The sequence below is a fragment of the Trichosurus vulpecula genome, chromosome 5, assembly GCF_011100635.1.
Source record: "Trichosurus vulpecula isolate mTriVul1 chromosome 5, mTriVul1.pri, whole genome shotgun sequence".
NCBI lineage: Eukaryota > Metazoa > Chordata > Mammalia > Diprotodontia > Phalangeridae > Trichosurus > Trichosurus vulpecula.
In genome coordinates, this window is record NC_050577.1 from 164,246,729 (window position 1) to 164,259,097 (window position 12,369).

A 12,369-nucleotide genomic window follows, 5' to 3' on the forward strand; every position below is an offset into this window, starting at 1 on the left:
TAAAATTTAAGGCATTTTTGACATGTCAGAGATTCGAGTCCAGTGACAAGAGAAGAAAGGAGATACCTGGGAGCAAATCCCAATTATTTCTATGGCTTGGAACATACATGTAGAGCACAGCCAAGGATGTAGAGAAAGGTGACAGGTGATTTTGTGAAAGCTTCTTGTCTCTGTCTATTCTTGCAGAACACTGCTGCATTCACAACTGTATGTTGCAGTTTTGCCAGTAATCAGAAAGGGCAGACTTTGAATACATTTTCCTTCTATTGCCTGATTTTTGATCAGAGGAGGGGAAAATTATCTTCAATGCTCCTTAATTAGTTGGATAAGAATCAGATTTTTTTAAATCTTCTTTATAAAAGATCCAAGAGCCAAAATCATAAATATATTTATACTCAGTGAATGACTCCACTCCTGAATACCACACATGAAAAATGGGATGATAGTAAATTCAATGTGTGAGGAAGTGCAGAATTACATACCAAAAAAAAACACATGAATGAACATACAATCAACAATATCATGGTGCAAAATCCCACATATTATCCAGACATAATCAAGCATGTATTTTGCTCCTTGTCCCATCCCACCCTCCAAAAAAGCATTACCCATTGAATCCAAAATTATAAATTGTGACATTCTAAGAATGTGAAGTACTTGGGGTAAGAAAATTAATAATAATTTCCCCTCCCCTCACCTACCTTGCTTCTTTCAGCCAATAAATAATGCCCTACCTCAGTTGAAATAAATCTCTTTTAACGTTCTTCTAATGTACTTGATTAGAACCATGCTAAGCACACCAAGATACTCAATGTCCCAGACCCTGTTCCAGTGCCCAGTCACTCAAAAAAATTATTTTGTGGTATATTAGCCAATTCCTTCATCATCCAAACATCTGTTCTTAATGAGTCTTAATAAATCTTGAGAGCAATAATAATTATAGAAAAAAATCACCAAATCACCTTTGATTTAAAATGGCAATAAGATGCCCTTTCCTGCCCAGAGTACAACAATTTTCTTGTCATACAGTCATAAGCTTTTTTCCAAAGCTAGATGTTGGTTTATTGACTGAAGAAACTTCTCCAAGCAAAAATCACAAATCGCAATACCTCAAAAGAGCCAATGGGAGGTCTACCCCCACATGCCTTGAGAATTGGACTTTACATGAAACAAGAGGATGAGTAGCCTATCGCACTTTTCCAAGAGCCCAAAACAATGCTGATAATTGTGAAATTAGTTGTCTAGGTTAAACTTGCACCTATTGATAAGCTATCTATTGCATTTCTCCACTTGACATGATAATCCATCTCACTTCATTTTTTCCTCACTTGAACCTCTATTTAAGAAGTTTTCAATATTGTGGCTTCCGTGTTAATAGAGGGATTGGTTGACTTCACAAGGTGTTAGGCATCCTGGTTGCTTCTCATTTTCTTCCAAAGGTACACTCTCTACCTTTTCCATCAAGTCCTTCCTTAAAGGTTACCTATTATCTAAGTTCCACCTAGCATGGAACTTCTGGAAAGAACACACATTCAGATACCCCAGGCACCTGGAGACCCTATTCTTTCCAAAACAGTGATAACTTGGGCTTCTCAAATCAAAGGGGAAATCTCTCTGCAAGAATGAAAATTCAAGTTCTTAAGTCTCAAGCACTGCTTAAAGGGAAATTATATTTTAAATGATAGGAGGGACAAAAAAATAGGGACTAAGGGACAGAGGGATTGTATCTCATGGAAAGCTTGAACTCTTCCAAAAGAATAAGGGAAAACATTCATATGATTGCACATGCATGCACACATACGTACACGCACGCACACACACATGATAATTCTCATAAAAGTTATAAGAAATGAAAGTTACCAATTAGTTAAATGGCATGCATCAGCAGTGCGCTGATGGGCTTTAAACTTGGTTTTCAGTTATGTATATACACAAATATCTCTTTCCTGAGTTGAACTTCACCATCAACTTGGCCACCAAATGGTTTGCTTTCCTTTTTGGCAAGGTACTTGACCACATGATAAGGCAACCAGACAACCAGAAGGCTCCAACCTTCTTTTTTCAACAGTCCAGTATTTCTCACAGGTATCACCAACAGTCCTGGATACCAAGATGGGCTCTAAAATGTGGTCCTGTAAAATTAGAAAGCAGGTTTCTTTGTTCCTTTGACCAAAGGCAGCACTGTCTCTTCATATATTGGGGGATCTTGAGGATTTCAGTTGAACAGATTCAAAATGATCTTCTTTTTCCTTCCAAAAAAAAGCCACAGAAAAATAAATCAACAAAATCCTATTATGATTTTAGAATCCTAGTGCAAAGAGCCAGAAGGGATACTACAGGTTATTGTTCAGTAACAAATAGAAATGAAAACTCACTCACTTAATATGGAAACCAAAACCTTCTGGGATACAGAAACAACCAAACTGAGAACTGAAACAGGTCACTTTTAATACCTCTGTAGCAATTTGATAGGGATAGACACTCCATCTGTGATTTCATTGACATACAGAATGCCCAGCATAGCAAATTTCTTCTACCAATACAGGTCCACATCTTTTCTGTAACTTAGGGTCTTAGAGAGTTACCTAGAACACTGACTATTTATGAGAATTGCCCAAGATTACAAAGCCAACATCAGGTCACTTAACCTCTCTGGGTCCAATAACAGGCAAAAAGTAACTGAATGAAATCAAGTATTTCCTAGGTAACATGGTCTCAGTCAAGAAAGAGAAAAAGCAGAAATTATCTAAAGGAGAGTGCCAATAAATATCAAAAAAATCATTTAGGCTCTCTGATTTGTAAAAATAATATTTTGGTTTCAGGACATTAAAAAACATATATTTAGTATTTATGGGAAATAAATCACAACTAATTAGGTTGACTATTAAGCCCTAGAAATATATCTTTGTTGGAATTTATTAGAAAATAAATTCAAAACAAATTCTAGGCTTTTCTCCCCTTTAACCAAGACAATGACAAATATAAAGAGGAGAGATTATCCATGGTTGAGTGGGGCAGGCTGGTCTTTATTCCCTTCCAGCCTTGTTCCTGGATTCTGGACTTCTAAACCATACAGTATTATACTGGAACTACCCTCAGCTCCTGGTACCTGCTCACCTTGAAGATCTAACTAGACTCCTCAATACAGACCTTCCCTCTGCAAGGCGGGCCCCTCCTCTGCCATTGTGAAGACCTAAATTGGTCTTCATTCTCCTCCTGGTCCTATTCCTGATTTCTGAACTTCAAAACTTTGCTGTGTCCTCCTTAAACTTCTCTTGACCCTGGGGTCTCATCACTCTGGAACACCTAAGCCATTCCTGAAGCCCTCACAGTCCTCCCTGTAACATCAACCTCCTTCTCCCATTGGGGAATTCCTTCTGGAATCTCTATTTTGTGGAAGGGCTGAGGCTGGCTTTCATTACATTCCCCACCCAGTCCCTGGCTTCTGGATTTCAAAACTGTTCCAGGTACATTTGTTTTAAACACACACACACACCTTCCCCCACCCCGCTCACTTTTCAGCTTCCTTTTGTGTGTCTTCACCCCATTAGAATATAAGCTCCCTGAGGGCAAGATTTGTCTTTTTGCTAGTATTTGTATCCCCACCACTTCATAGTGTACTTGGCTCAGAGTAATATTTGTTTCTTCATCGTTTCCTTTCTCCCCTCCCCTTTATTGTTACTAGACTTTGAGTGGCAAGAGAAGCTGAGTGGAGATGACTGAGATTGGGGAGGAAGTAAGGTACTTGGCCACTCGAGAAGAAAAGGTCCAGCAAAATGGCCAGGAAAGCGACGTATTTATACATTTTATTCTCAATAGCCTGTCAGGCAAGATGTGCCCCTGGAAATAGTATAAATGTATTTGCCAAAATCATGAATTCAAAAAAAAAAAAAACCAAGGGTTACTAAGATATTTTTCCATATTATTTTATTACCAATTTTAAATATATTGTATTTGTTGGCCGATTAATAGGCATGTGTAATGATGTAGTAAAATAAGTAGTAGACTAGAAAGATGAGGGTCTCAGCCCTGACTTCACTGACTACTGATGGAATTCAAGCCTTTCAACCTTTTTGAGCCTCGATTTCTTCATACATCAAATGGGAATAACGATACTTAATATTACTTATTTCAAGGATTTGTCTGGATTAAATTTTTTGTGAACTGTTATAGTCAAATATGAACTATTATTGTTGTTGCTGAGTGATTTTTAAGTCACGTCCAACTCTTCATGACCCCATTTAGTGTTTTCTTGGCACAGATACTGTAATGGTTAGCCATTTACTTTTCCAGCTCATTTTACAAATGAGGAAGCTGAAGCAAACAGGGTTAAGTGACTTGCTCAGGGTAACATAGCTAGTAAGTGTCTGAGGCTAGATTTGAACTCATGAAGATGTCTTCCTGATTGCAAGCCCAGTGTTCTACCCACTGTGCCATCTACAATGAATTATTAGACTTTTTGACAATTTGGTGGGATTTTTTTCCTCTCTTCTCCCTCCTTATGTCCCTCCTATTTTTAAAGCCAAGAAACAACAAAAACCAAGTGACAAGGTTCTTTCCCATCTGCTAAGTGAGAATGCTGACAAAATTTGCTTTCAGACATCATTTAATAGTATTGGGTTATTAGCTTGGGGACAATATTCAGACTGGAATAATATTTCAATAGTTCTATCATCTCACGGATATTGGTATGCTTTCCATTGGTCCAGATTACAATCCAGTCACATTTTCTCATCATTGTGATTGTTGTCCATGTTCTTCTGTGTGTTCCTACACATAGAGGAGCCATCAAATGAATTGGAGCCATTCATAGGTACTACTAGATGGTAAGCAGATAGAGTGTTGGGCTTGGAGTCAGAAGGATCTGAGTTCAAATCCCACCTCAGAAACTTACTATGTGACGCTGGTCAAGTAACTTAACCTCTCTGTCACAGTTTCCCTCATCTATAAAGTAAAGGATAATAATACCTTCTACTTACCTTTCAGGGTTGTTATGAGGCTAAAATGAGATATTTGTAAAGTGCTTTGCTAGTCTTAAAAGTGCTATATACTTTCTGGTTATTATTATTATCTGTTATCCCTTCCTCTGGTCACATGACTCTCTGACCTTTTTTAGACATACATTTTCTGAATGATACCCTTTTACCCTATCTCTCACATATAGATTATCATTGGAAATACCCTACAGCCTACTTATACTCTCCATTGCCCTTAGAATCACCTAAAATTTTGATTTCTTAGAGATCGTAATGTTGTAAGATAAAGAATCATGTAATATTGCCAGGAGAACATTTGTGTTGAAAAGTTGACTCTTTGCACCAGGGATTTGCATGGGACTATTAAAAGTACTGAATGATTTTTCAAATAAAATTCACCTTGGTATCTTTCTTCTATCAAATCTTGACCCAAACTCATTGTCAATCTACAATGACTGTACCAGATTTAGGTATTAACTAAATGCACTGGCCATAAAATTGAATGCCACAACATTTTCCATTTTTGGAGTCTCTAATACCTAGATTCCTAGGCTAATGTAAGCAATCTTCTAAGCAATCATGGAACTTACTGAAGAGGCTTTGTAATAGTCATGGACCTGACACAGCTATCTGTTTATGCAAGACATTGTCATTTATAGGAAGTCCGAACTCCATCCAGTCTTTGCACAGGACATCCTCCATGACAATATCAAATGCCTTTAGTGAACATTCATTTTTTTCCTTGCTTTACGCTACAACTAATGCTAATAATCAGATAGTCTTTAAATAAAGTTATATTTGTCATTGTATTTCTCAAAGAAACTTGCATGATCTTAACCTATGCATGAGAGACTCTTTGTTGAACATTTAACATTTTATTATGCATTACCAATTTTTTTTCTAAATCAACAAATAATAAACAGCATGATACTGTATTCTCTGCAGATTTTAACCAGTTGTGTGACTTTAAAGATGTGGTTTGCTACAGAGAATGGCACACAAAAGTCTGGCTGACATAATGCACTGTTGGTAGAGTTATGAATTAGCCTAATCATTCTGTTAAACCATTCATAACATATTAGCGAAGTCACTAAACTGTTCATACATTTTGATCAAGCCATACCACAAAAATATTTATAAAATCACCTTTTAAAGTAGCCCAAAAAAAGGAAACAAAGTGAGTTCCCATCTATTGAGTGAACAAATTTGATATTTGACATATAAAGGTAATTCAACATTATTGCACTCTAAAAAATAATATAGAGAATTCAGAGAAACTTGGGAAAACTTGTACAGACTGAATCAGAAAGGAGAGAAAACCCCAGAGAACAAGTTATAGGATGCCAAATTATAGGAAGGAAAAGAAGGCAACACCGAAAAGCTTCAACCTCTGATCAATGAGTAATGAATATTGACTCCGAAGCACCAAAAATAAAACCTACTTCACTATTCTGGACAGTTAGTGAACTATAAATGAAGAATGAGACACATTGTCGAATATGGCCAATGTGGTGGTTTCTTTCACTTAATTAAACTACTTTGTCATAAGAAATGGCTGGGGGTGGGGGGCAAGATTAAGAAATGACAGCAGTACAAATAGAACTGTCAATAAAAAAATTTGTTTTAAATAATCTACCTGTTCTCTTTTATGTTTTCATCAATAAACACATCTATCATTTTTATAAAGATTTTCTAAAGTAGACATATGAGCCAGAAGTTATCGATGTTCTATAAATCACTTTGTGGGGGCATTAATATTGTCTTTCATCTTTCTATTCTTTTCATGCCTTCCCCTCCCTAGGGTATTTTGTAGGATCACCCCTCAATGCTTTTAGTATTTTATTGCCTCCAGCATGGATTTTCTAGCTGTATATTTGGTCTTCCTAACTTAATCATTTTAAGGGCTATTTTTCCTTTTTCGTCTCATCAGTTGATCATTATCACTGATGATAGACTGCTATAGAAACACTGACAGGTTGGTTTCACTTTATATCTAATTGTTGCTCTTCTGCCAATTTTATGTTGGAACACTCTTGAGACATGACCAGATTGAGTCTTAGGCCAAATTTCCTGTTGACTGGTTTTGGATTCCACAGCTTTTTGCTATTTTATGAGGCAGTACTGCTCATTATCCTATGCCATCCTCCATGATGGCATTTTAGAAAGGGTGGGGGAAGTGTGAAGGGATGTTAAACTGGATAATGCCCAGGAGGGAAAAGTCATAAACAAAACAAATATCTTGAAAAACTGCCTTTAACTGGCACTGCCTTTGGCCCCTATTTCTGTCCTCCTATCGAGGAGATCAAGTGTTTGCTGGCTAAGGAAGCGTCTGGATTCTTTCGACCATCTTCTCATGGTGACTACTTTATATCAACTAAACTTTTGCAAGAAGTAGTGATTATCACAGGCATTATTTTTGTCTTTTTTTTTTCATTTCCCACTTTAGGTATTAATGGTTCCTTTGAAATGGCAAGGTTGAAGCTGGTGTAATTAATTAAACTATCTGGTTCTTACCAGTTGCCTTTCTTTTAATTGGATGTCGGTTTTTATTTTTGCTTGACCTAGTTGATCTGACTGCATAGAGATAGCTGATTAAGATATAACTCCCAAATCAGTAACATTCTCTGTTACAATATAGTCAATTTAATTTTTTTAATACTGTTTAGGGGCCGCTAGATGGCGCAGTGAGTAAAGCACTGGCCCTGGAGTCAGGAGGACCTGAGTTCAAATCCAGCCTCAGACACTTGACACATTTACTAGCTGTATGACCTTGGGCGGCAAGTCACTTAACCCCGATTGCCCTGCTTTCCCTCCTCAAAAAAAAATGAAAAAATTTAAAAATACTGGTTAATGTTTTTCATATCCAGTAACCTTTTATTCTCTTCTGGAAAACAAGTATTCATGCTGTATTGATGTGAGACTTTGAAATTTTCTGCCAACCTTGGGCCTCTTTGGTTTCATAAACCTGGAAGTAACTTCTCCAACATACTTTTTCATATGCTCATGATTACCTTTAATTATTCATCAGTTCAAATTGACTTTACTCTGCTCATATGGAACAACCTTGTTTTTTAAAAGGGTAGAAAAGTTTGCCATGGAGACAGATCTTAATTTGGGAGCAATTTGCCTTAATACCATATATATGGACCTGTGGGGTCAAGGGTCTATGAATGTGCAGCAGTGCTAAGTTCAAGTTCTACTTCTCACCTTTGTTGCCAAGGATTTGAGTTTCCCCAGGAGTGTCTGTTTATTGGAATATACAACCTCTTCTTCATTATCTTCCCCTTCCATGATAGCACAGCTATCTGCAGCAGGGAGCTCACACTCTTTTGCATTAGCTGTCATTACCAATTTAGAATATTTATATTCCAGCCTAAATAATAAAGAAGAGAAAAACAGCAATTGGGGTTTTAAATGCTAATCAGGAGTCACTTATTTTAGGTAACCATTTCTCTACTTAACTGTTCCAATAGTAAAATTCATCCACTCACTCAAATGTTCATCCTTCCACACAAAGCACTATTGTAGTCTTTCTTTCCAATGGATAAACATACCAACTTTAAAGACTGATCAGTAAATACAACGAAGTCAATAACAGTTATTCTGTGTTGATTGATTTTCCAAACTGTTGGGCATTTGCAAAACAGAAACACAACACTGAGCCCTAAATATGTTTCTTGGATTTGGGGATGGGACAGGAGGAAGAGGGAGTGTTTAGAAGGACTCCCAGGATTTAATCGGTACTGAGACAACAAGAGGTAAGAAAAAGAAGACAGAACTTCCGGGTCTATCTACATCATCCACTATACCTGATACTTTCCATTTCCACCAACATATTATTCACTTCAAAGGAGTCAAGAAGTTTAACATTATTATAAAGGCAGAATTCTGAGGATAAATAATCAAGCAACAAGTATTTATTAAGTGACAAGTCTGTGTCAAGCACTGTTCTAGGGCTACGAAGACATAAATGAAATAGTTCCTGCCCTCAAGCTCACATTCTACTGGAGGAAATAAATTCTATTTCTGCCATTATACTTAGTGAACTTCACAATTCTGACTACTAAAATGGTGAGACTGTAGAAGAGACAAGACAATAACATAGTATAATGTGAAAAGAATTGGACCAGTTCTCAAAAAATCTGGATCTAATCTCAGATCTCTCATTAGCTAATTCGTGTGACCTTGAACAAGTAAATTAATCCCTCTAGACCCTAAAATCCTCATGTTAAAACAAAGGAGATAAACTAGGTAATTTCTAACGCCCTTCTAGCACTCAAGTTCTTTGATCTCATCCTATGATCTATAGGCAAAATGATGCCTTTTGTTTGCTATATAGGAGGCTTTCTCTGCATTTTTACAAGAGACTTTTGGATTCTATGGAGTAAATAAAAAGTTGTTAGTTTTCATAAGCTAGACAGAACCTACAGTCTGTCATTCTAAGAAGAATTATAGGTACTTACTTTTGATTCTTTTTCCAGAAGTAGCAGGTCAAAGCCACAAGTAAAACTGCCGTAAAAGCACCTACTCCTGCTCCCACTTTTAACCAAAAGTCAACTGTTTCACATGTGGTCAATCTTTTTTCTGGCAAGGAAACCCCTTTAATGCATTGCTTTGGTTCATTCCATACATATAAGGTTTCCTAAAAAAAATTGAAAACAGCATTACAGATTCCACTAAGCTGGACAAGTTCAGAAAACATTTCAAAAGATCCCATGAGCATTGTATTGTTCTAGATACTCAGAATACAAAGATGAAGAAAACAGCACAGTAATTCCCCTTAAGAATTTTACAATCTAGTATATGACATGAGGAACTATATTTTAATGCTGACATTGCATGAAGCTATAAAGTAAATTGATATCTGGCTATTCAGAATCACACTGGATATGTAGACAGTCAGCCTAGTCAGAGTACCTAATCAGAGATCAGGGCTCATGGATTCTGCAATCTTCCCCCAACAGAGTCCCATTCATTGGTAGTGCAGATGTATGAAGACTTCTTCTCAAAATAGACATCTGAACTAGAGGCAGACCACCTAATCCCCATAGACCTAATCCAGAAAAATTCTTGAGTTCTCACCAAGACAAATAATTACCAAGAAATATACTAGTAACTATACAAGTAACTAACATTTTCTACTCTAGAACTACACAGAAAGTCATCTAAGAGCCCCTGAAAAACATTAGCATACCCATGAACAGAATATTTATAGCCTGCAAACAGTCGTAGCTATCTGGAGGCAGCAAGCTTGGAAAACTCTCTAAAGAAAACCCCAAGATAGTCAGAAAGATCCAAGGGAGGGGCCATGGAAGACTTGGGCATGGGGGTGGGAAGGAATGATAGACTATAAGAGCATGTACAGTGCCATAGTGCTCAAACTGGAACAGGCCCAAGGGCTCTAAGGCCCCTAATGTTCTGACCTGAGACTCTAGAGAAGGCCCTGAATATCTGGCATTCTGAAACTCAAAGATCCAATTGGGGTGGAGAGGGGCAATCCCTAGAAGGTGGAAGTCACGGAGGTGAACAAAAAGAACATATCACTCCGCTCAAAGGGGCAACAATGGGTGGACCCTAGTCTTGGCGCAAAGCCCCAATTTAGGACCTGGAGCTGGAGGGATAAGTAAATCAAAGAAAATGCTCACTAATATTTTTAAAATTATAAAACAAAAATCTAACTTCGTAACATATATAGGCAGAGACTCAAAAGAAAAAAATGTATTTTTAACAAAGACTACATGAATACTAGGAGGAATAAAAAACTGAAGCATAAAAGTTCTTAAGAAAAGACTTTGAAGAATAGTTAGCTCAGAAGAAAAAACAGTGAATGTTACCCAAAAAATAGAATTTCTAAATATTAGAACAAAATCATAAGATTAAGAAAATGTAAGATACTGAATATCAAGAATCTGAAGAAAACAAAAAAAACCTGAAAAATAATTTAAGAATTATTGCACTCCCTGAAAATCATGTTTCAAAAAAGAAAGTTTAGACACTTTATTTCAAGAAATCATGAATTAAACTACCAAAATGTATTAGAACCAGAAGACAAAATGAAGAAAAAGAATCCACTGATCAGCTCCTAAAGGGAAACCCTAAAGTTTCATCAATGTCAAGGAAGTGGTCCAAGTACCACAGAACTACAGCCAAGATCATGAAAAACTTAGCAGCTTCTACTAAAAACCAAATGAGATCTTGGAATACAGTATTCCAAAAGGCAAAAGCTGTTTGTTGGCTTACAACCAAGGATAGCTTACCCTGTGAAACAGAGTATTATCCATTGGGGGTGTGGGGTGGATTTTTGATAGAATAAAGGACTTTCAAGCATTCCTGATTTTAAAAAAATACTAGAACTAAGTAGAAACTGAAATATAAATGCAAGAGTCTAGAGAACCCTGGAAAAGTAAATTTGTCTGAACATTTTAAAGGACTTGCATGATGATCTAGTGCTAAAAATTTTAATACAGGGAAAAGAAACTATGGTCCCTCCAGAATTGTAATGTGTCCAAAGGGATGAGGATGTAAAACAAGAAAAATAAAGGTCCTTGAGGTATATTGGTTCTGTCCTAAGTGTTTTAATAGGATAAAGAGAATGGATTACTAAAAAAGGAATACACTGTTGTAGAAAAGAGGAAGAAGGGCATGAAACTTAGCTATTTCTTATAACTGGGGTGGGTGAAAAGAATATGGAGGAAGAGGTGAAGTAGCAGGTACCATATGAACCTTGCTCTTATCTGAAATGGACAGTGGAGGGCTAAATACACGTATACAAATTTTAGTAGAAATACATCAAACTCAATACATAAACAAGAAGAGATGAGGAAAGGGGGATTAAGAACAAGGATAGTATCCAAGAAGGAATGGTCACAAGCAAAACTGACATCTTGAGGATTAAAGAGGAGGAGAAGAAATTAGAATCTAAGGGGGAAGAGGCCTTAGATTGCCTCATATAACTGGGGAATGGCAGAACAAATTGTGCTACGTGGATGTAATGGAATATTATTATGTCATAAGAGACAATGAAAGATGATTTTAGAGGGTCCAGTATAGCGTGAATTGATGCAGACCAAAATGAGCAAAATCAGAAGAATTCATACAGGGACAACAACACTGTAAAGAAAAACTGAAAAATATAAGAACTCTGATCAAAGGAATGACCAGCCATGTCTCTAAAGCACCTATGATGGAGCATGTTTCCTACATCTTGATTGAGAACTGATGGGTACAAGCTATGAAAACATACATTTGCAGACACTGAGATTAGTTTCAATTGACTATGCTTTTTTGTCACAAAGGTGCTTTTTTTAACCTTTCTTTCTCTCAATTAATAGGAAAGCGGCAATAGTGACACTAAAAAAGAGAGCCATCATGACATTTTTTATGCACAGAAGAG

General features: G+C 36.8%; 1 protein-coding gene across 1 annotated transcript in view; it reads right to left on the reverse strand.

Moving 5' to 3' along the window:
• Positions 1-1,801: 1,801 nt before the first annotated feature.
• The window catches only part of ELAPOR2 (endosome-lysosome associated apoptosis and autophagy regulator family member 2), a 196,938-nt gene continuing 186,370 nt past the window's right edge, over positions 1,802-12,369 (reverse strand). The window contains exons 20-22 of the mRNA XM_036762173.1: positions 9,440-9,618; positions 8,184-8,349; positions 1,802-2,249 (exon numbers count right to left, since the gene is read on the reverse strand). Coding sequence (XP_036618068.1) covers positions 2,190-2,249; positions 8,184-8,349; positions 9,440-9,618 — 405 coding nt within the window. The 3' untranslated portion in view covers positions 1,802-2,189. The remainder of the gene's footprint in view (positions 2,250-8,183; positions 8,350-9,439; positions 9,619-12,369) is intronic.